At 43.0% G+C, this 24,117-nt stretch overlaps 1 protein-coding gene across 3 annotated transcripts in view; it reads left to right on the top strand.

The window, feature by feature from the left end:
- The window catches only part of Map2k6 (mitogen-activated protein kinase kinase 6), a 124,520-nt gene extending 103,547 nt beyond the window's left edge, over positions 1-20,973 (top strand). For all 3 annotated transcript variants that reach the window (XM_038326352.1, XM_038326353.1, XM_038326351.1), the window contains 4 exons: positions 1,305-1,382; positions 2,733-2,872; positions 13,716-13,761; positions 20,131-20,973. In XM_038326352.1, coding sequence (XP_038182280.1) covers positions 1,305-1,382; positions 2,733-2,872; positions 13,716-13,761; positions 20,131-20,208 — 342 coding nt within the window. In that variant the 3' untranslated portion in view covers positions 20,209-20,973. The remainder of the gene's footprint in view (positions 1-1,304; positions 1,383-2,732; positions 2,873-13,715; positions 13,762-20,130) is intronic.
- The last annotated feature ends 3,144 nt before the right edge of the window (positions 20,974-24,117 follow it).

The raw sequence follows: 24,117 nt of genomic DNA, 5'->3' as shown, positions 1-24,117 counted from the left end.
TAAGAGCTCTCTAGTGGCTGGCGGTTTTGCTTTTCTGATCTTCAGGTTGAACCCCAATATCTGTCTCTGGGTTTTTATTATTTGTGCTACATGCAAAACCAGGACAGAAAATAAGAAATGGATGACTATAAGTTGAAATAAACCTCAGATTCAAGAAATATTCTGCATTGGGTCATTTTCTTAACGGTCTTATGTTAGAAGTCATTAGTCACTTGCTCCATATACTATCTCCATCCTTTGAAGTTACTATAACCAAAATACCACAAACTAGGTGTCCTACAGACCACAGATAGTTTTTCACTCTGGGAAGTCCGCCGTGAAGATAATGGAAGGTTCAGGGCACGGTGAGAGCCTGCTTCTCTGGCTCATTGTGGCTCCTTGCGGGTCCTCATGTCATGGAAAGAGCAGAGGATGTGTCTCAGGCTTCTTTTATGAGGGTATTAACCTTATCCACGGGGAATCTACCCCCAATGCATAATCATCTTAAAGATACAACGTCCTGTCATGGTCACAGGTGGGATAAGGTTTTAACATGTGCACTTTGGGATGATACAAATGTGCAAATCAAAGCATATATATACACATATATATATATAAAACCTTTCAAAATATATATTACCTTTCAAAAGGTGAGTTGAAGTGGCATATTGTTTGAAAATGCATGTAAGTAATACACAGTGCCATACAATTTTACACACTGATTTGCATGCAAGTATCGGCTTGATTGCTAAGGATGGAAGACCGTGCGTAACTTAAATTACCCACACAAGGCAGGTGTGGTCATCCCAGAACACCTGGCGGCCTGTGCTTACTCCCTGCCCACTAGGGAGACCTTGACATCCTTTCAGCTGGAAAGAGAATGTTCGTTTTGGAAATGGACTTGTGTTTGGGTTTGAAAACTTCTTGTTCTTGTCTGAGTAACAGTCCCCAAGGCCTCTTAACATCGGACAGTACCTGGAAACTTCTTCAGTTTTCTTTTGAATGGGTTTTAAGTTGCTGGTATCTTTTACCAGGGATGATTTTAACAGCTGGAGAGTGTGAACATGGACCCTTGTTCTGAAGGCAGTTAAAATTTGTTATGAGGGATCTGGATTCATTGCTGCCTTTAAGACCAATATAAGGGAGGGAACGCCTATGGAGATATTTCATAGCTTGTGATTACCCGATCTTTTGGCCTGGGAAGAGCATTAACAGAGTCAAGTAACTCATTTGGCAACCGGTTCTGTCTCCACCCAAGTCTTTATTGAGCTACACATAACATCTCAGTTGTCTTTCCATTTCTTAACTGTCTGTCTCCTTTCCAGCCCGAACGAATAAACCCGGAGCTCAACCAGAAGGGGTACAGTGTGAAGTCTGACATTTGGAGTCTGGGCATCACCATGGTAACCTATGATCATCATTGTGGGCTATGAGGGTTTGGGCATGAAGCTAGATGTGGTGGGTGGTCTTTGGGGACCCAGAAGCAAATGCCATTGACACCACATTTGGGCATGCTTTCCTGTCTGAGATGGAGGGTCGTTTACCCGGGCTGATTGTTTGCAGTGTGGTGCAGTGGAAACCCTTGAGTGAGATCTGGCCATCCAAATTTTTCTGTCTTTTACTATCATATGACCTTCAATAACTCGTGTATTCTCATAGACGATCTTTCCAATAGACACGGGGTTAATCAATTTCTTATAGTTCAAATTAAATTCTTATAATCGAGACAAGAAATTTAAGTTGCAAAACGAATGCTAATGTGTGGGTCCTGGTAGGGCCAAATGCATTAAGCTGTGTATTTTCTAAGGTTTTTTTTTTTTTTTTTTTTTGAGACCAGATCTCATGTAACTCAGGCTGGCTTCAAAATCTATATGTAGCCCAGGATGACCTTTAACTTCCGTTCCTCTTCCACTCATAAAGTGCTGGGCTCACAGGCATGCACCACCATGCTTAGTTTGATACCGTGCTGGGGCTCGAACTCTTGGATTCTTGAATGCTGTACAAGCACTCTGCCAGCTGGGTGACGTCCCCAGCTCTGCGCTGAACATTTTCGCGGTGGAAGTTTTATATGTTGAAGTCAGATCTATCCTAAGAACACAACGACAGTGTACCTTCCCCAGCATGGTCCTGTGACTGCAGTCAGTTGGTGCCTTATCTCTTAACTCTGTCTACGTTTTCCGTGTGTCTCTGAGGTCTGGAATTATCCACTGTGGTCCTGGCTCCTGCCCAGGACCAGCAGATGATTATATCCAGTGAGTTATTCCATGTCCCTGCCCAGAAAACATGTGATTCTGTAACAGCAGAGTGGCCTTTACGCAAGTCCAAAAAAAGATCAGTCATTTGGTCCTGGGTAACTTTTTTTTTTTTTTTAAGTTTTCCATTTCACCCAGGGACCTGTAGGTGGCAGCAGAGGCACAGTGCTGCCAAAGTCATGCGTTCCTTTCTGGCCAGATACTTGAAAAACTGGTTGTTTCCTGTATTGAACTTCAGTGCTCTTGGCTGATAAGTTTTTATTAACTAGCACTCTGGGGTGTTATCAAGGGACTCGTTTGTTTAAGTAGGTCTAAATAGCTGTCGCTACTAAGATAATATTTAAAAAAAATAGCTCTAAGATTTTTGTGAGGATGGGTTTCTAGTTTATTTTTCTTCCCTAATTGTACTTGAACTTCACCTCTAGTCCTCCTGGAAAGGAACACGGCTGCTTCCTAAGAGCCCTCCCTAAATGGTTGCCTCCCCCGTTTCCCTCCTTTCAGATTGAGCTGGCCATCCTCCGGTTTCCCTATGACTCTTGGGGAACTCCCTTCCAGCAGCTAAAACAAGTGGTAGAGGAGCCATCCCCGCAGCTCCCAGCAGACAAGTTCTCCGCAGAGTTTGTTGACTTTACCTCACAGTGGTAAGAGGACCCCTCATCCCACAGACCTACGCTCAAGAAGACTGATCATTCTCATGACTCCTCCATGGGGTCCGATCCATCGCATACACTCATTTCAGAAGCATCCGTGGAGTGTGTCCTCCATGCTGCAGGGCACAGGCCTTGCCCCTAGCCCCAGTTCCAAGTCTAGTAGGGGATTCAATGATGCCAATATTTATTTGGTAGCATCATGATTGGATTGGCAAGACCAGGGATGGAGCTATGTATAGGATATTTGGAGGCTATAAATTAAGATGGTGTGTGTGTGTGTGTGTGTGTGTGTGTGTGTGTGTGTGTGTGTATGATATAAATCCTGAGCGGAGGCCATGGAAGACATTTCTCCAACCAAAGTGAGTGAGACAAGAAAGATGACATCGGAAGGATTGCACTGTATTGCATCACCAAAACAGGGAAAACCTCTCCAGGACTTTGTGGTGGCCAGTTAATTTTAACCGTTGCTGTCACACACTCCAGTTGTCAGTGAGGGATGGTTTAGAACAGGTTGGCCTGTGGGAAATCTGTGAGGGGATCGTTTTGATTAGGCCAATTGATGTGGGCTGAGCCTAGAAGTGAGTGGTGTCATTCCCTGGGTTTGGGTTCCAGACAATACACGGGAGAATGGGAGATGTGTGCGAGAAGCATGCCTGCCTTCCTCTCTTTATGCTCTTGACGGTGACTGGGAGACGACAAGGACAAGTTGTTCTAAATCCCTGCTGCCCTGACTTCCCGCTGTGCTGGAATTGTGAGCTAAAAAGACTCTTTTGTGTCTTAAGTTGTGTTCTGTTCTTTCATTCCAGCGACAGAAATGAAACTGGGACAGAGCTGTAAGCGATCTGATATTGGCTACAGACAAAAGTAGCGAGGCCTGGTGGAAGGCTAGGGGCGGGGAATTGATGCAGAGATTTCTTTGTGCTGAGGGGCTTCTGGGGGCACTCAGGAATGTTGCTTGAATGTGTACAATTTATACAGAACGCTGCGCCTTCTGCTGAACCCATGTTGACTTTGGATGAATTTGCCGATGCAATTCCAGCAGGCACTGTTGAGGGTTTGGAGGCAGATTCAGAGAAAGTTGGAGCACAAAGAGGGAAGGGTGTTCCTCGTGTGGTCAAGGAGAGTAAGGAGGATATAGTCTTTTCCAGGTACTCTCGTGACGTCTGTCTACACAGTGACCATGATGCTTAGTGCAGCAGGATGGTAGTGGTAGCTGCAGACGCTGCCGGGAGGGAGATGCCAAGACTACAAGGTGGAACCAAGTTAGTCTAGATGGCTCTTCTGTGAAAACAGATGGGAGCGAGGAGGGAGTGGGTGGGCCAGAGCTGTCTGTCTTGCCAGCTGTGCTTCTTGGAGGGAGCAGTCCCAGCCACAGTTGCCACTGTGAATTGACCTAGACCTGGGAAGTCTCCCTGAGGCACAGAGAGGATGCTGAAGCAATACTCCATTGGCCTTGCTTCTGTGGAAGTGGTGTTTCAAATACAGCTTTTGGTGGAAAATACGATGAGACAGGGAAACTCTTTGTTGCTTAAGACCTTTGGACGGTTGCTTGGTGCTCACCCCCTTCCCGCTCCGGGTGCTTTCCCCTCATGTTTTACGAGGCTACCATGACGCTTTATTCCAAGTTTTCATTTTGGCGGAAAGACCAGAGAGAGCTGGAGTATTGGGCACTAGGACAATGCTGTGGAATGTCTTTAATAAAAGTGTCCCCTCCCTTCTCTGGTCTCCTGAAGTGTGTCCTGTTTTCCTTGAGTGATTGTGTGGGTGAGGGGGTGCATCTGCCAGCTTGAAGCTGGGTCATGCTCGATTTTGCCTTTTAGACTCAAGAAACTTGATGGTTTTTGTTTTTATTTTGTTTCCTTGTCCACCCCCCCGCCCCATCCTCAAGTGTTTAAAGGTCACATAGGAAAAGCCGTGAGTCATGGTGCATCGTTGACTCCCAGACTTCTCAGGAGAGCTCTCGCAGGAGAGGAGCCTGTGGCAGGAAGTGTCTTCAAACACCCTTTCAATTGCCCTTCTCCTACCTGGGCCCCTTCCTTAAGGATTCTGGTTATTTCATGAAGCTTGGGGAAGAACATAGCAGGAGTGAAAAATTCCAGAAGGCTGAGTCTCCCGTCGTGGATCCATGGTTTAACGTAGTTCTCTGCTCTCCTTGTACATTCGGTGGCAAGTTTCTGGTAAAGTTTTCCAAAGTGCTTGCTCCTGAGCTATAGTCTCAGCGTTGTTTTTTTCTAAGTATTTGCAACCTTAGTATTTGTCTTACTTAGGGTTCTTATTGATGTGAAGAGATGTCATGACCACAGCAACTCTTACAAAGGAAAAAAAAAAACACATTTAACTGGGCCTGGCTTACAGTTCAGAGGTTTAGTCCATTATCGTCATGGTGGGAAGCATGGTGGCATGCAGGCAGACATGGTGCTGGAGAAGGAGCTGAGAGTTCTGCATCAGGATCTGAAGGCAGCAGGAAGAGAATGTCATACTGGTCCTACCTCAAGCATCTGAGACCTCAAAACCCACCACTAATGACAAGCCTCCTCTAACAAAGCCACGCCTACTCCATCAGGCCACACCTCCTAATAGTGCCACTCTCTATGGGTTTATGGGATGGGGGGGATTTTTATTCTAACCTCACAGCGTACTTCTTTCTCATGCACCCTCTAAGCATGTGGTGAGAACCCCGATTAGACGTCAGCTCTGTGAACAAGCCTTCAGCTGCTGCGCATTCCCTAATGCTTTTTGTGGGCAACGGGTACCATCGTTCAGTTACTATTCTGCATCAAACTGGTCTTTCCCCCCTCTTATTCAGCTTTAATGTTTTCCCGTAAGGAATCAAAGCGTTGAAACTTCTGCAAACATTTATAAAAATGATGTTGGGACTTAAGTGAGTAGAGCAGTTGCCTAGCGTGTGTGAGACCCTGGGTTCTGTCCCCAGGGTACAGAAAAAACAAACAAACCCCCCCAAAACAAAAAAAATGCCAAAACTTTGAGAGGTGAATGTGTTCTAATTTTAATGTGTGCACTTCTGTGCAGAATGTCCAGGTGTCTGGTCTTTGCTCATTCTATAGTGACCACATTGTTTCCACCTCTCCCCAAATCTCAGAGTCCTCATGACAGTCCTGTGAACTCCTTCTCTTTTCTGAATTTTAACCCCAGATGTCATAGTTTATTTATCTAGATATTTTGGGCTGTTGATCTGTTGTGGATTTCCTGTAACTGTTGAAAGTCTGGCAACTCTGTTGACACTGTTATTTTATTTGCATACAATGCAGAAGTTTGTCTCAGTGATGGAGTTCATTAATAATAGTAACTAGTGACAAAACTCATAACATGTCATTCTGGAAGTTGTCAGAGAGCAGGCCTTTTTTATTTCTAAATAATTTTTATTGCTTTTATTGAGATGCATTTTTTTCTCCACTCCCCTTCCTTCCTCCCCTCTCCCCTTCTCCCCTCTCCCATGACCCCCACACTTCTAATTCACTCAGGAGACACAAACCTTTCTAAAAACTACAAAATTTTATTTATTTATTGTTTTTGTGAGCATGCATGTGTGCCTGAGTGTATGTTTGTATACAATATATGTGTAGGAGCCCTTGGGGACCAGAAGAGAATATCAGGTCCCCTAGAATTAGACTTATAGACTGTTGTGAGCCACCGTGTGGGTCTTGGGAACTGAACCTGTGTATCATGAGGGCCTGCTTGTTGGGGTTTCCATCCTGTCCAGTTCCCCACAGCCAGCAAGTCCCAAAGAAAATCACACAGAGGTCTCCATAGTATTATAAACTGATTGGCCCATTAGCTCAGGCTACTTATTAGCTCTTGTAGCTTATATTAACCCCTTATTCTTATCTATGTTAGTCACATGGTTCAGTACCTTTCTCAGCGGGGCAGCTCACATCTTGCTTCTTCGGTGGTCTGGGCAGAACTGTGGAGGGAGCTTCCTGCTTCCCAGAATACTCCTGTTCTCATCACCCCACCTCTACTTCCTGTCTGGTTGACCCACCTATACTTCCTGCCTGGCCAATCAGCATTTATTTAAAACATGATTGACAGAATACAGACAATTCTCCTGCACCAAACCTGGGTCTTCATACATACACAAAATCCTACACACATGCACACACACACTAACACAATTGCACTCATCCCATTTTTCCAAAATTAAAATCCTGACTCCTCATATGATGGGACCTTTGTTTTCCTGAGTGGTTTTGCTCACTTGACATGATCTCTAGTTCCATCTATTTTCCTGCAAATGTCAGAGTTTTATGTTTCTTTGCAGATAAAGACATTTCTACCACACCCACACCCACACACACCTACATACACCTACACACTTATTCTTTTCCATCCATCTGGATAATGGACGTCTAGGCTCTTGGACCTTTCAGTTATTGTGATTGAGTGACAATATGCTTAGTTGTGAAACATTTGTAATACGACGTAGAGTTCTAAGTGTTTGCCTGGGCAGTGGGGTATTGGAGGTGACAGAGCTGGGTCCTATGGTGATTCTAGTTTTAGATTCGTACCAAACCTCCATTGTCATTTCCAAAGTAGCTGCACAAGTTTACCCACAGCAGTGAACAAAGGCTCCTCTTTTCCTGCACCCTTTTCATCATTTCTTCTGTTTGCTTTCTTTTTTTAAACGTTATTTTGTTTGGAACTTTCATCCATATATACAGACTGTATTTTTTTTTTTATCATATCTGTCCACCACTACCTCCCTCCAGCTTTTCTTACTGTTACCACCTTGTCTGCCTCCCAACTTCCTGTCCTCTTTTTAAATGATTATTAAGAATCCCTGAAGTCCAATTAACACTGCAAGTCCTCAGAGGAGAATGGCTCTCCCTCCCCCAAGCAACCATCAACCACACAGATCCTCCACCAAGGATGGGGGTCTCTAGGTACCCCTCCCCATCCATCCTGGAATTTTGATGGACTTGATCTTCTGCGGGGGTCTTCTTTTGTAGTAACAGCTGTCGTAAGTTGATATGCACAAAACTATATTGTGTGCAGAACTCAGCATCTTGCTGCCCTTCCCCACACCCTCTGGCTTGTACATTCTTTCTGCGCCCTCTCTTTTATTGGCAATAGTCATCATATCTAAGAGGAGAAGGACTCTCAGAGCGCTCTTAATTTGGAGTTCTGGGATAGCTAAGGATGCTGAAAACATTCTCAAGTATTTATTGCCATTTGCCTTTCTTTTGAGAATCATCTATGTAGTCCATTAGCCCATTGATTGTCTGGAAGATTTATTTATTGGAGTATTCGAAACTTGTCATTATGTACTATAGGTAGTAAATCCTTATCTGGGGTGTAGATGGCAAAGACTTTTCTCCTGTTCGTTGATTGTCTTTTTACTCTGATGGTTGTTTCCATGGCTGCAAAGGAACTTTAATTTCATGTCATCTCACTAGTCACTTCTTGGGATTATTTTCTGTGGTACTGGAGTCCTTTTCAAAGTTCTCGCCTGTGTCAGCATCTCGAAGTGTTTCAGAGGGAAACAGAGAAACACCAATTCTTAGAAATCCTTCTTTTATGTATTTATTTCAAAACAGCAGAGCAGATGGCTACTCCTTTTCCCCAGTGTGTTTTTGCCACTGAGATTTAAAGATTCCCAGGTGGCTGTACTGACCTGTATTAGTTGCTTTTCTATTGCTGTGACAAAACACCACTCAAGGAAATTTCTGGAAGAAAGAGGTTGTGGTTTCAGAGGGATAAATCTATCATGGTAAGAAGGCATGGCAGCAAACAGTAGGCATGGTGGCTGGAGCAACAGCTAAGGGCTCACATCTTGAACCTCAAGCAGAAAGCAGAGAGTGAACAGGGAGTAGGGCAAGAGCTTTATTTATTTTATTTTATTTTATTTTATTCATTTTACATACCAACCACAGTTTTCCCTCCCTCTCCCCCGCTACCTCCTCTCCACTCCTCCGAGAGGGTATGGCCTCTCATAGGAAGTCAACAAAGCCTGGCATATCAAGTTGAGGTAGGACCACACCCCACACACATACATCAAGACCAAGCAAGGTATTCCTGCATAGGGAATGGGCTCCAAAAAGCCAGTTCATGCTCTAGGGACAGATCCTGGTCCCACTGCCAGGGTCCCCTCAGAGAGACCAAGCCATGTAATTGCTACCCATATTCAGAGGGCCTAGTTCAATCGTAGGGTGAGATCTTTAAGCTCTCAAAGCCAGTCAGTCCCCAGTGACATACTTCCTGCAGCAAGGCCACACCTTCTGAACTGCTCCGAACAGTGAACAGTGTCACCTCACGAGTGGGGCCCAAGTATTCAAATGCCTTAGACTATGGGGAGCAGTTCTCACTCAAACTACCACAAGACAAAACAAGCCTTGTTTTGGGATATAAATGCTGAATTCTAATAGGAAATCCTTACAGTCTAGTCTTGTAGAAGGTTTAACATAAGAGTTTATTAAAAGTGGGATCTTAGCTGATGGAGCATATGTGTATATACAAAATGTACACACACATGTATATGTATATATGTATATATATATTGTGGACCATATACACATACATATATGGTTCATATGTTTTGTGTTGTGTGCATATATATATTGTATATATACATATATACAGTGAATGGATTTGAGTGTATATAGTTGTTCATGTATGTGTGTTGTGTATGTTTTTGTGTGTATGTAGGTGTTATGTGTACATGTGAAGGGGCGGAGGTCAGCTGCAGGTGTTGTTTCTTGGGTATGATCCATCTTATTTTCTGAGACACGGTATCTCATTCAGCTTGGCTGGCTGGCCACGAAGCCCAAGGATCTTCCTGTCTTTACCTCCCCAGTGCTCAAATTAGAAGTGTGATCTGCTGCTCTTGGCTTTTTCTGGGGTTTGGGGGATCACACTCAGGTCTGTATGCTCATGGGGTGAGTGCTTTCTTTACTGAGCAGGCTCTCTGGCCTAGCAGCTTGGCAGTTTTCACTAGAACCTCTTTCTAAGTGTTCACACAAGAAACTCACTAGAAACAAGCTGCTTGCTGCCACAATGGTTCCTCCAGGCCTACTTTGGGTCTCGGTACCCAGCTGATGGAGTGATCCCATTGCCATACCCAAGTGTGTTAAAGGCCTGTCTAGATGTCCAGATGTCAATAGTTTGACTCAGGAGCTAGAATGAAAGAGTCAATTAAACACAGTCTGCTTGCTCAGAAAAGGGCAGCGAAGGAGGCAGTAGATTATTTATTTGTCTTTTGACAAATGTATGGCTTCAGAGGCACACTGTGTTTTTATTCTGTGGACGCACCAAATAGCCCTTCTTGGAAATGATCAGGGGGTGTTCAAATAGGCAGAAAGCCTCTGGTCAGCAGAAACTTCAAGCCAGCAATTCTCGAGACAGCACGGATCTGTTTTGTAGTGTCAGCCATGGTCAGGACCCTGTGTTGTGGCATTTGGAAGAGGAATTAGAGACGTTAGCTAATTGCACACTTGAAAATGACAAGCCACTCGAACATTCAAAAGTCAGACTTCGATCCAAGAAGAAAGTGGTGTGCCTTTGAACACCGAGGTTGTTATTTTATATGGAATTTCAAGCGTTTCCTATTAAACATGGAAAATTTGCTTCCGCCCCAACTTTATCTTGGGTATTTTTTTACTATTCTTAGTGCCACGTTTGAAGTGTTTTTGATTTAAACGAAGGAGAGAATAGGTTAGCTGTGTTCTACTAATTCAGTGAACGCTCTTCCTTTCCCTTCATTCTTTCCTCCTTTCTCCCTTCTCCTGCTATTATATCTTCTCCTGTAGATAAGGTTTTACTGTGTGCACTAGACTGTCCTAAAAGTCCCCCTGTAGCCCAGGCTGGCCTTGATTCTATAATCCTTCTGCTTCAGCCTCCGGAGTGCTGCAATTACAGGCATCATTACTAGGGCCAGCTACTATGTGAGTCCTTCTTATTACAACTCTGTAGCTGGGGATAAACTTTCCTTTCTGACCAGGGGCCATAGTTCAAGAAGTAGCTATTGGGCAATTGGGCAACAGCCTCTGAGGTTTGAGAAATCTTAACACGTTCTCACTGATCAACTATGGTGACTTTTTCCAGTTTCAAAAATACAGATTAAAACAAGACAGAAAATTTTGTAAACTGTTACGGAGGATAAAAATGTCCTGTCTCAAGGTCACTTTCAACTGGAAAGCCTCAGGGGTGAGGTTATAGCCCCGTGGTAGAGTACTTTCCTAGTCTGTGCAAGGTCTGGGGTTCTCTCTTCAATGTCGCAATGACAAGAACATCAAAAAAAGAGGAACCTTTAAAGTCTTTAGACCAACTGGAAGATCTCTGGTTGCTACAAGAGCTTATTATTTTAACACAGCAAGATCAAGATGTTTCTCTTAGCTAACCATTCCCTTAGTTCTACGACTGAGTAAAAAGTTAGTCATGGGAAGGTAGAACATAAAAGTGTTCCAGATTTAATTTACTTTAAACATTTTCATTCCCTTCCCCCATCTCTCCCTCCTCTTTTTCCCTTCCCTTCCCTCCTTCCTTTCCTCCCTCCCTCCCTCCTTCCTTCCTTCCTTCCTTTTCTTCTGTTGGATGTAAGCAGCCATGGTGTACATATGGAGGTCAGAGGGTAACATCTGGGAGTCTGTTCTCTCCTTCTACTGTGTGGGTTCCAGGAATAAAACTCAGGTTGCCAGTCTTGGCAGTAAGTGCCCTTACCCAGTTGAACCATTTTGCTGACCCCTCAGATTTCATATTTAATCATTTGAATATTGAGTGTAGTTTTAATGTTGTGTTTATGTTTCTTTTTATTGATTTAGAAAGTAAAGTCGATTACCCAATGAAGAGAAATTTCTAGGTTTAGATTTGCTTTGAACAATAGCTGGATATTTGGGGCTGCTGTATAATAAAAATAATCTAGGCTCTGTGTACAAGGCAGTAATGCTCAGAGGGCAATTCAGCTAATACTTGAATTTAGACAATTTTAGTTTCTTGGAAGATAGCAGAGAGAGATAGGAGGTTTTCATGATGAGAATATAAGCAAATAGCATATGAAACAACTGGAGATGATTATTCTAAATGAGTTTCATTTTAGAGAAGGAAATAGGAAATTGAAAAAAAAATAAAGAGGGCCACCCAGTGACATGCAGTCCAGTCCAAGGATTCTTGACTTCTTGATGTCTGCACCAAGGGCATTTTTAAATGAATTATCTTTGTTATGGGAGATGGGCTTGTTCATTGAAGGATGCTTAGCAACATCCTTGACCTCTGTCAAATGCTTGCAACAGTACTGCTGATGAGTTGCAACAACCAAAATGCCTCCAGACATAGAGAGATGTTCCCTGGGGCGGAGGTACAGGATCACCACCATTGGGAACTACCAACACTGACTCTAGGATATAGGTGTATGCAGAGCCAGGAGTGGGTTAAAAATCCATTCATTTCACCGAGGCACACATTCTCATATCAGTCCCACGCTGACAGTTGATAATTCTTCTTTCTAATGTGCTCTATTTTTATCCCCAGTTGAGATGAACTTTCTCTCATAGGTTGTCTGATCCCTGAGGTCACTAGGTCCTAGGTCTGCCCTCAGTTCCAGGTTGAAACTTCTGTCCTCACCTCTACCTGTACCCTGTCTCAGGTTCCCTGGCTTCTACCCACAGCATTGCCTGGAATAAACTGGTAGGCTGCTTTTAAGTTGTTTTGGTTCAAAAGCTTCCTCCTGTTTTAATTTTTAAAAAAGAATTTCGTTTTGCTTAAAACTGTGTGGTTCCAAGTCTCCCAATGACATCACCCTCCCACAGCTCTGTCCTTTGTTTCCCTCATGGTGATTAGCTTCTGTGGGTGCAGCAGAGCTGTTGGCATGCGTGCAAGACCTCTCATGCTCACAAGGACCCCTCAGCACAAATCCTAGGAACCCAATACGTTGTCACATTGTGCTTCTTCAACTTTATTGACAACTTTTTTTTTTTTTCATTCACGTATGATTTTATGGCCCACTGGCTACAGAGTCCTGAGGTTATTTTGCACCTCCTCGTTTCCAAGGCCGTCCTTTTCTCTATTCTATAACCTGGAACTCTAATGTGAAGTAAACTGTTGATTTTCTTTTTCCATTTTAGAGCCAGGGGTGGAGAGAGAATAGGGGTGGGTTGAGGACAGGGGTGACGGGTTTGGTCTCTTTCATGTTGCAGTTTTATGAGGATTGCCTCTGGTATCGAATGTTATTAAATGTCTGGGTATTCAGAGAACCGAGTGACCACTAGAGAGTACTGCAGAACCACAAAATATTTCTAAGAATAATTGCTAATTTGCTGACTGAATATGCCTTCCTTTCTTATCCACCGAGACACAGTGAACAAGTCACACTACCTCAGTTGAATTCAGTTTCAATTCAACTCAGTTGAATTTGCGGTTTCTGTCCCAGGCAGGTTGGGGTAGGAGCGTGTAAAAGCCCGCCGTGTATGGAAGGGGTAAAGGGAGGGCGACGCAGTGAAGGCAGCGAAGGGAGTGCAGAGCACAGAGTGTCCCGTCAGAAGCCTTTGCTGGTTCTTTCCCGGGAGGCGGGATCAGAAGCTACCCTGAAGGAAAGTACATGTAGGTTTGGAAATGTGATGATGGCTCTAGATCAGAACAGTTGGATGGAACGGCACTCATGGTTGAATGAAAGGAAAATAAACACACCCCAACACTCCACTTCCACACTTACTCATCGAAGCCCACAGTGGTGAAAAACATAGTTTCTAAGAAGTCGAGATAGGAAACCTGTTTTCTCTGCATAAAAAAAAAAAAAAGTTATGGTCAGTCTTACACTGGTTCTTAAATCCTGACAGTGAAAAATGGTTTCTATATTTTTAATGTGATTATTTTTTTTTCCTTTAAGCTTGAAGAAAAATTCCAAAGAACGGCCCACATATCCAGAGCTTATGGTGAGTGTGAACACTTTGGTGTGTGTTAACTAGCTAGCTACCTACCTACCTACCTACTTGACTGACTGACTGACTAACTAACTAACTAACTAACTGTGAAGTAGCCATGACTAAGATGATCATCAGGTAGGAAGAGTTGATCCCATTAAGAGATGGTTGATTCCCAGGAACTGGACTAAACAAACAATGAAGGGCCCTTCTCATTGTGTTTTGTCCTTTAAAAATATTCTATTTATTTTATGTGCATGCATTTGTATATTTGTAGGTATTCACTGTCACAGCGCACATGACATCAGAGGACAACTTGCTGGAGTCAGTTCTTTCCTTCCACCTTGTGGGTCCTGGGAATTGAACTCAGGCCGTCAGGCTTGGCAGCAAGTGCTTTTCCTTGCTGAACCATCTTGCTGGCTTAGGCTCATTTTTCCTCCCTCTTTCTTTCTTTCTTTCTTTCTTTCTTTCTTTCTTTCTTTCTTTCTTTCTTTCCTTCCTTCCTTCCTTCCTTCCTTTCTTCCTTCCTCCCTTCCTCCCTCCCTCCCTCCCTCCCTCCCTCCCTCCCTCCCTCCCTCTCTCCCTTTCTTCCTTCCTTCCTTTTCTCTCTCTCTGTTTGATGCAAACTCAGACTATGTCATCTTTCTTTTTTCCACGTGGGTAAACCTGGAAAACATTTATGTCCATAATATTTACGTTTTCAAATCTGGAAGATTCCCATGATAAATGTATTGGACGTATGAGTTCAGAGGCTTCAGTGAGATAACTGGCCAGCTATGTGGCCCATCAAGTTTTCAGAACAAACTGTGGGCGAATTAGATGAATTTCTTTCTCCTTACCTTTTGCTCTCTGACGGAAAAGAGTTAAAGCGCCTGCCTCTGTATTTACTGTTTGTCCTCTCAGTAAAACATGGTCGAAAACAAAACCCCAGCACTGTTACTCTGTGTAGTATTTCTACTTAAAGAGATGTCGAATGTGTGATGAATACACTTGGGAGAGAAATTCAAAATTTAGGCTCTATGTGAATTTGTGTTTACCACCTCCCCTCAGATCTATCCTGATGACTAAGGTTTGAATCTTAGCACTGGGAGGGAGATGTTCTAGTTTCATTTCTGATGCTGTGATAAGCTACCCCAACAAAGAGCAACTTAGGAGAGGAAGGGTATATTTTAGTTCACGGTTCTCGGCTATTCCACCACTGCCAGGAAGTCAGAACAGCAGTAGATTAAGGCACAAGCCATCATATCCCACTCATGGTTAAGAGCAGAGACGGAAATAAGTATAAGTTGTCTGCCTGTTTGCATTTAGCTTGACTTCACTGGTTCTGAAAACACTGCCTAGGACCCTCTGCCTAAGGAATAGTGGCGCCCACAGTGAACTGGATCTTCTCATAGAACAAACTCAATTTAGGCAGTCACAGACATGCACACAGGCCAACCCAAGGCAGATAATTCCTCATTGAGATTCTCTTCTCAGATGGTTTTGGGTTAGGCCAAGTTGGCAGTTAATTGGTAGCCATCATAGGAGAATTATGATGTTGTCCAATTCCAAGAGATGGAAGAACAAATTTGATTGAGTGCTGCGCACTGCGCCCCCCATGTCTGCGCTCGGTGCGCTTGAACCCAGTTCGTGAGCTTCAGGCAAGGGGCTGGAGGTTGAAATACACACACACACACACACACACACACACACACACACACACACAGACAAAGAGACAGAGACACGGGTCATCCTTGAATTCCCCATGAATACCCCCTTTATTGTGTTCAGGGGCAGATTATATAGTTATATAGAGATAGCCACGCTCCAGCCAAACCCACCAGAAACCACTCTCCTGCCATCAGAAACTCCTGAAGGTCTTGTGTTCAGAGCAGCTGTAGGCACTCAGATCAGGGGATTACAAGAAATTCAGGATCTGGGGTCTCACTGCTCCCAACAATTGAGATCTTTTATTAGTAGGCCTGCTAGCAGCCGTCACGAAGGTGTGCTCTTCCATCCTCCCCACAACCTCATCATCCAATCAGCTGAGGGCATGGCAGGAGCACAGGCTCCTGTATCTCTTTTGGAAGGGTGGATTGAGATAGCTGAGGCACAGAGAATGAGCCCTTTGGGAATATCCGTAAGGGTCATAGAAGAGGAGCTAGTTTAGTGGTTGAGCTCTGCAGCTCCAGTTCCGGAGGGGTTGATGTCAACTTCAGGCCGCTGTGGGTACGATACTCACGTGAACATTCCACCTCCCCATACACATATCCACATAATTAAAAATAAGGTATTGGAAAAAAAAAAAAAACGTTATGAAAGGTGACCTGTGTGATCGTCTCAGGTATGTACTGCTTCAGGTCTGGGTGTTAGCTTTGGTTTATTTACACTGAAACCATACTCTGATTGGAAGAGCTGGAATCAGGCCAACTCCTTGGGCTTCCATTATCCACCCTCAAAAGAGCAGTGTCCAGTAGTCAACCCTCAACAGCTTTCTAAAAACAGACATGTGATATTTGAGCATGTATCTGCATGCTTAAGTTGAATATTTGTTCTTGGGTTATTATTTTATAGAAGCAATTAATTGGAGGCCTTTCCCAGGCCTGACTGTCATGAAAAGATAATTCCACATGAAGTGTGATAGCCAGGGAGGATTTCCTGTAGAATTCCACGGAACTTCAAATCCCAGTGTCTCTGCACGGTAACTCGTTTCTAATATGAGAACATTTTCTCTGTAGTTCAGCTATTTACAGTGCAGAACATTTCTTTTTTTTATCTAAGTGGCCTCTTATCAAAAAATTTCATCAGAAAACATTTGAGGAAAAAAGTATTTCCTATACATCAGCGTCTGGTGTTGATGTCTACCTTCCCGCTACAACCTAACAAACACTGAGGGGAGTTTTGGCATGTCTACTAATATAAGATTGTGTGGGCAACATCCCCCTTTAAGGCATTAGTCTTTGTGGTACTGGAAATGGACGTGCCTTTTAAGACCATAACTGTTCCCTGCTTTCCTGTGGAATTGAGGTTTTTAAATGGAAACTCTGAGTCGGAACTCCCTGACTTCAGCGCTAAGCAACACGTGTTGGGAGGCTATTGTTTCAATTTTAGGAATTTGTGAAGATATACGAAGGGGAAAAAGGATAGTTTTTTTTCCCAAATAAAGGAATATTGTTATCAAGACTCCAACTCAGATATGTACTTTCAGAATCCCCAATAGTTTTCACCCTAATTCAGATTGAGGGCTGTACATGCATCAACTCCATCTTATTTGCCCATCTATTTGGACTTCTGCTTTGTAGCATTTGATTTCTACAGCAGATATCATCCAGTTCTTTTTTGGTAAAAACTCTTTAGATTTAGTCTTTCGATTTAGTATTTTAGGTCAGCCTAAAATGAATGAACTAAGCTGAAAGCAGTCATATTCAATCCATGAAAGCAAAAAGAGCATGTACTGTGTTTCAATAAAACTTTATTTAAAAGTCAGAAACTATATTAGTAACTTCTCTATTTCTGTGATAAAGCACCATAACCAAGTCAACTTAGAGAAAGAAGGGTTTAGTTGGGCAGATAGTTCCAGAAGGTTAGGGCAAACAGAGGTGTGGAAAGCTAAAGTCACATCTTGAGCTGCAAGCAGGAAGCAGAGAGAGCCAACTGGGAATGGCATGAGTCTTTGAAACCTCAAAGCTTCCCCACTGACATACTTCCTCCAGCAAGGTCATGCCTCCTAAATCTACCCCAACAGCATCACCATCTTGAGACCAAGTATTTAAGCATCTGTGCTTATGGGAGATGTTTCTCATTCAAATCCCTGCAAATTTGGATTATGGGTTGTCGTTTGACTACTCCTGCCTTAAATGTTTACCTCCAGAAATAGTAACCAGGCTGCTTAGACGATATCCCGGTGAAGTGATTGTCTTCTCCAAATGTCTGAGAAAATTATTGACTTGAATTGCAGTGTAAACAAGGATAACTGAGCCTACAATCCTGGAGGTTGTGGTGTATACCTGGAATGTTTTGGAGGCCTAACAGTGATTATGGCTTGCTTCTCTGCTTTTGGCAGCATGTCCATGAATCTCCTTGCTTCTTCATGGCACTGTAGGAATCCTAACTGTTACAGAGTCCTCTGTCTTCAGACTTGGCCCTTTTGGGGGGGGGGAGACTTGAACTGGGGCTGTAGCCTGGGGATTGTTTTAAGGCCCCATTTAGCCATCTTCGTGTTGCTGCCTTTTCTATCCTTAGTCTTTTCATTGCTTAGAGAAGGAATCGGGTTCTCCACACTCCTCAATTGCTAAGCCCCACACAAGGCTTCGCACACCTTCCCTGTTGATTGGCTTGCCTGCTTGCTTTCTCACCCCTTGCCTCCTGGCCCTCACAGTATTTTCTTACTCTGGGATAAACTAAAAGATACCTAAAGAATTTGTTTTTAATTAAAGGTTTCATTTTTTTTAACAGATGTAAACTATTTATTGAATATTTGCCACCAAATATTGTTAAATACATCATCTTGCAGCATATCGCTTTCAAGTTAAAATGTCAGAAACAAACACCAATATTTACAGTTCTTGTAAGGAATGTTATATAATGACACAATAAGGCGTAAATTCTTTTGGCTTATAATTCTTAAAAGAATGATAATAGCAAAAGTGATGCAAAATCTTCAGTGTGAGATTATGATTAAGCTACATTTTACAAAAATATGGTGTAATTAAAGGTTTCAGATCATATGATTTATTTCATTCACGGGCTCAAGCTCCGTGGACAGAGCTAAGCTAGTAAGAGCAGAATAAGAGTCAAGTTGGGGCTGATAGCACTGGAATTGGTCATCAAGGCGAACTGAGGTTTGGCATGTTCTGTTTTGATAGTCCAAAGCTTTTTAAGCACATTCAAAGATCCCCAAATGTCAAGAGGATGTGGGAAAGCTGATAGGTGTAATGGTTAAAATAAAACAACAAAAACAGAACCGTGGTGAGTGTGCCATGTAAGTGGTCAGTCACTGAAAGTGGTGTCACTGGCTGGCAGATGGGAGAACTCGGAATGAAGGGCCTTGAATCTTGAGCTTCGCACTGGGTGAAGGGCTCTGAGCCAGCACTCAGCCCATATCCTCTAATGGGCAAAAAACAGAAGATCTCTCCATGTTCTGAGTCACAGTGCTCAAAAGTGACCACCTACTTTCTTTTGGGTTTTAATTCTTTGTTCCTTCCCCCATGGCATTGTTTCCTAAAACTCACATGGGTGGGCATTCAGTTCTCCACAAAGCTGACTCATCCAGCCTTCTACTGTCAGGCTTCAAATAAATATAATTAGAAAACCTACTGGTAGGCAGAATGGAGGTTGCAAACTGAACCCCTCATCAGGGAAACACTGAGTCATCTCATGTCTGCATGAGAAAACACTCATGTTGATCCATTCAAACTAGAGTACTTACTCCCAGACTGTTGGAGACCTGGGTCTGGTAGGGAATGTGGAGGGGTGTATGGTGTTGGTACCTGAAGGAATTGTCCTTTTGAGTTTGTTTGCTTAGTTTCTGTTCCCACTAGAAGAACTGATGAATATGATATAATGTATGTCTCTTCAACTGAAGATTGGAGGATTGTTCTGTGCACAGAAAAATAGGCTTAATCATCTGGCTTGCCTTGAAATATGTGGGTTCTTGCATCTTGCCTTACCTTTTCTCCACAAAGTGTAAGACTTAATGTTGCATTTTTCTCTCTTTAAGTTGACTTAATCTGAGTTGTATACAAAGAAGTTTCCTTTCCTTTTTTTTATTCAGTCTTTAATCTCTGAGCTGAATTTTCTCTGAACATACCAGTAGTCTGTCAGTCTGTGTTATTCTGTGAGTGAATCAAACCCCTCAAGACTGATGTAATGTGGAGCTCTTAGCTGCGGGTGTGGCCTTGGAAAGTGGCCTTTGGTGTTTTAGTTCAAACCAGTTTTCCAATGTCAAGAGCACAGATGTCTTCTTTGCTCACGTACTGTTCACTAACATTGATATCTTGTTCTACTACCCTGTTTTTATTCCCTTGAAGTCGAAGAATCTAAGTCTATGAAGTTTTAATCATTTTGCTACTGCAGCTGTCTAAAATGACTTGGAAGAGATGGTCTTATCCAATCCTTGTATTTCTGTATGAATGGAATTATGTAGCATACTTGCATAGGTTATTTAAACTAATAGTTTGTTTATATTAGAAGCCTAGATGTATCAAAATTAGAGAGAGCAAAGAGATAACTTTAAGATATGCTCATCAATAGATATGTGCTTGATTTTACAAAAGATATGAAAAATCCAACTTGCCTCGATAGAGATATTAACCTATTTATTAAGCAAATAGATTAACTTGCTAGTTTTGTACATTATCAATGTCAAGTATTAATGCCATGCATTTTTCTCCTCTTTTCCAGCAACACCCATTTTTCACCCTACACGAATCCAAAGCGACAGATGTGGCATCTTTTGTAAAACTGATACTTGGGGACTAAAAAGCCATGGACTTAACTGGTTGATCCTACTGTGGATTGGTGGGCTTACAGGGTGAAGTGAGTTCATTACAGCGCCAACAAGAAAGTCATCTTGAGATCATGGAACCCTGCCTTTCTGAGGGTTTTCTCTCCCTAATTTTTCTTTTTCTTCTCCAAAGGGGGCCTTGGAATCTCTAGTATAGAATGAACTCTCTAGATGGATTAAATATGATAAAGGCTTAGGACTTGAAAAGGTGATTAAATATTTAATGACGAGTCATACGAGTCCTCAAGCTCCTCAGATTTCTCATGTTCTTTACAAAATGAGTGCATTGGCCCTGGTAACAAGGTGCTACAGTAGCGGTGAGATTGTAAAGTAGATTTGTAGTCTATCCCACTTATTATTTTAATATTTATGTTTCAGTGCTTGGTTGGAAATATTCCATTTTATGCAAGAAGGGAGATACAGAAGCAAGGCTGACTTGGCAGTATTTATAGGGCTTTTATGTTTTAAGTTCAATCGTGTCAGTGGTCCAGAGGAAGTTATTTAATATGCATCTGTAAAGAATATTAAAAAAAAAAATCTCAAACAAAGGGGCTCTTCCTATGCAGTGTGGCTTGCAGCTGTTGTAGCCGCTGCGCCAAAAGTTCAACTCAATCCTGGGTAACCACCACATCTTTTGAATGAAGTGTCAAAGTGTCTTGATCATATCCCAACCCCCAACTTTGGAAGACATGAAAGTCACTTGTATCATGGCTCAAAGAGTAAAAACCAAACCAAAACAACGGTTCTCTTCAAATTTGTTGTATAGTTTTAGTGGAAAATGAAAATTATGGAAAATGGTGTGCTTTTTATCTTGACTTCTCTCTCTCTCTCTCTCTCTCTCTCTCTCTCTCTCTCTCTGCGCATTTGTGTATATATGTGTGTGTTTGTGTGCGTGCACGTGTGTATTTGTGTGTTCATTTGTTAAACCAAGTCCTACCAAATAGCTTCTAGGAACCCCTCTATTAGAAGGATACCAGCCCGTCAGGAGAGGAGATTTGAGAACTCAGAGAGAAAGGAAGCGTTCTGATTTTGAGTCTCCTCCATGGATGTGCTCCGGGCTCTGCCTTTGTAACTCATGAGCTACCCTGCTTCTCTTGCTTTCACAAGCCATACAGAAGCCTTATTAGGAGATGGGCTATGGGAGAAGAAGAGGAAAGGCAGCCGTCCTTCAGGGTACTGCCTCGGGAACAGACTGCCGAGCTGTCATAGACTCAGGCCGTGTCAGATGTTTCTGGCGCGCCACGGAGTGGCCAGCTCCACTTTCAAATTCTAACAGATTGACTAAACAACCAACTCTTCCCTTGTGATTAAAGACACCATGGGTTCTCTAGGCTAAGCTTCTGCGGCCCTCTAGGGCTAAGAAGTTTTATGAGTGGCAGGGAAAAGATAGACTTTTGCTAAATAATGAGGGGCCATTGCTTTGGGACACAGTATTAATACAAGGGCGCTATTAGAATATGAAGACAACATGTTGATAAAAAGGGAAAAAAGGAAAAAAAATGCTTTTTTCCCCCTTCCCTGACCTCTTGGAATCCTCCTTCCCTTCCCCTCTAGATTTGAAAGCACAAACAGTTGCGTTTTCACTGTATTTTTTGCGTCTTCGAGATTCTTGCACAGGGCTCTTGCTTAGCGTGAGTGTGTCTGACACTCTTCCACATCTCTTCTGTATTCTGCTGGAAGGCAGACCCATTGTCAGGGCTGGGGAGATGGCTGTCAGTAAGCACTTGCCTCTCCGATTTCTGGAACCCACAGAAGCCTGGCATGGTGGCCCAGCCGAGAATGTGACATAGGAGGTGGGAACGGGCAAATCTCTGGAGGCCTGTGACTCAGTGAGCCTGGGTTACATGCCAAGAGTCCAGATCAGTGAGAGACCCCATCTCACAAAAGGTGGAATGCACCTGGGGAGAGGTAACTGAGTCTGTTCTCTGGCCTTCACAAGTGTGTTGTACATAGGCACATTCTCTGCATCCCTTCAGACACATACCACACACCGTATTACCCCCTCCCCCCCATGATACCTGTTTGACTAAGCACAGTTCTCTTTGCTCTAAAGACACAGCCATTTTATTTATTTCTCGCTGGAAACGTGGTATTATCCTCTGATCATGTCCATTCAACTCCCCACCCGCCCTTCCCAATCTGAAAGCTCCTCTCTCTGACATGGACGTAGATCACGTGTGTCTTCCGGCTCCAGTCACATCTTATGAGAACAGAAAGTAATGGGGAAAAAAGCCTGCGGAACCTTCTTAGGACTTCTAGTGAAACTCCTGAAGTAAATCATCTCTTGGGTCTGGATCTGATTGGTCTCACTTGGTTTCCTACTTTGAAATGCTTTTAACGAAGAGCATGGTTTTTGCACTTGTGCGCCTGTGTGGTCTGTGAGCCCAGGGCAGGAACTTGTAAAACACCATAGTGGGAAGAGGAGCTGCTTCAAGCCTGGTATACTTTGGAGCCACTTAGGAGCCTGTGTGAGTGCCAAAGTCCTGGGCCCAGAGACTTGGAGTTCATTGGTTCAGGTAGAGTCTGGGAATTAGTACTTTTAAAAAAAGAAGAAAAATTAAAAATAAAAAAAGTAAAAGCCTTCGTGAGTTTCTGATGCACACCAGCCAGGGTTGAGGGCACCGGTGAAGTCAGAATGGCAGGGTCCCCTGGAATGGAGAAGAGTGTATATATATGGATGTCGTCAAAATGGATTGTTGTTTCAAGTTCTTGACTATCTTCTAAGCCTAACAAAAGTTTTTACATGCTTGCCAAAGTTTCCTTATTTATGGTGCCATTGGTGGGTTGTTTCAGTAACTCCCTTTGTGTTTGATGCTGTGGGCCAAGGTATCGGATACTTCAGTGTACCAAACGGTTCGAACCGAGCTGCTTCATAGTAGTCCTTTAAACCATGCCATTCAGATGTCAGCGTTTCTCCTGGCAAATCATAATATATTGCCATGTCTAGGAGTTATTTCAAGGCTTGTGGGTGCTGGTCATATGCTATGCTTAAATTTGCTCAGTCTTTGGCTGGTTTCAAAACTGAGCTCTCAAACATTCAGCCCCTCATATTGTTTCATTCTCTATCTCGTTGATATTTTTGGTGTGTCTGCCTCTTTAATTATGAAATTAAAGATCGAAACCATTCTTTGCTGTTCATCAGTTGACACTGCCGGATGTCGTAGTCTGTAAATGACATAGCTGGAGCTGGGGAGATGGATCAGGAGGTAAAGGGTCTGTTGAGCAAGCGTGGAGCTTCAGGTTTAGATCCTGGGGATTCATGCAAAACCCAAGCGTTGTGGTTTGTGTCTGTAACTCCAGTCTGAGGTAGGTCGAGGGTGGGGAGGGCAACCAGACGGACCCTGAAGCTCATTGGGAGGCCAGTCTAGCCAAATCTTTTAGCTTTGATTTTAGAGGAGGCTTTGTCTCGCATACACAAAAAAAGTTGGCGAGAGATTGAAGAGACAGACCCGTTACCTTGACCTTTAATCTCCATATACTCACATACACGTGCACCTCCCACACACGAGCATACATCCACACCAATAAGTACATACAACACATACATACGCACACCACACATAAGCAATATTTTAAAAATAAAATATTTAAAAATATTTTTAAAAATGCAATAGAAACAGACAGTGGTCTCTGCATTAGAGGAGGCTAGTACCAAGACAAGCGTTCTCCTCGATTCTCTTCAGGAACTTTAGTGCCTTATGTCACCACAGAGGAAGTCAAGAGGGCCTAAAATGTCATAGTTTAACTTCAAAATGTCTTAATTAAACCTGGGATTTCATTACTTCTGTTCAGAGGGGTCACCTTCCGAGAGTATTTAGAAAAAACACGGGTTTTGTCCTCAAAGAGCAATAAATATCTAGTTCTCAATTCCTATTAATTGGGGG

This window comes from Arvicola amphibius, chromosome 4 (genome assembly GCF_903992535.2).
Source record: "Arvicola amphibius chromosome 4, mArvAmp1.2, whole genome shotgun sequence".
In the NCBI taxonomy this organism is placed as follows: Eukaryota; Metazoa; Chordata; class Mammalia; order Rodentia; family Cricetidae; genus Arvicola; species Arvicola amphibius.
This window is presented reverse-complemented; position numbering and strand designations above follow the sequence as displayed.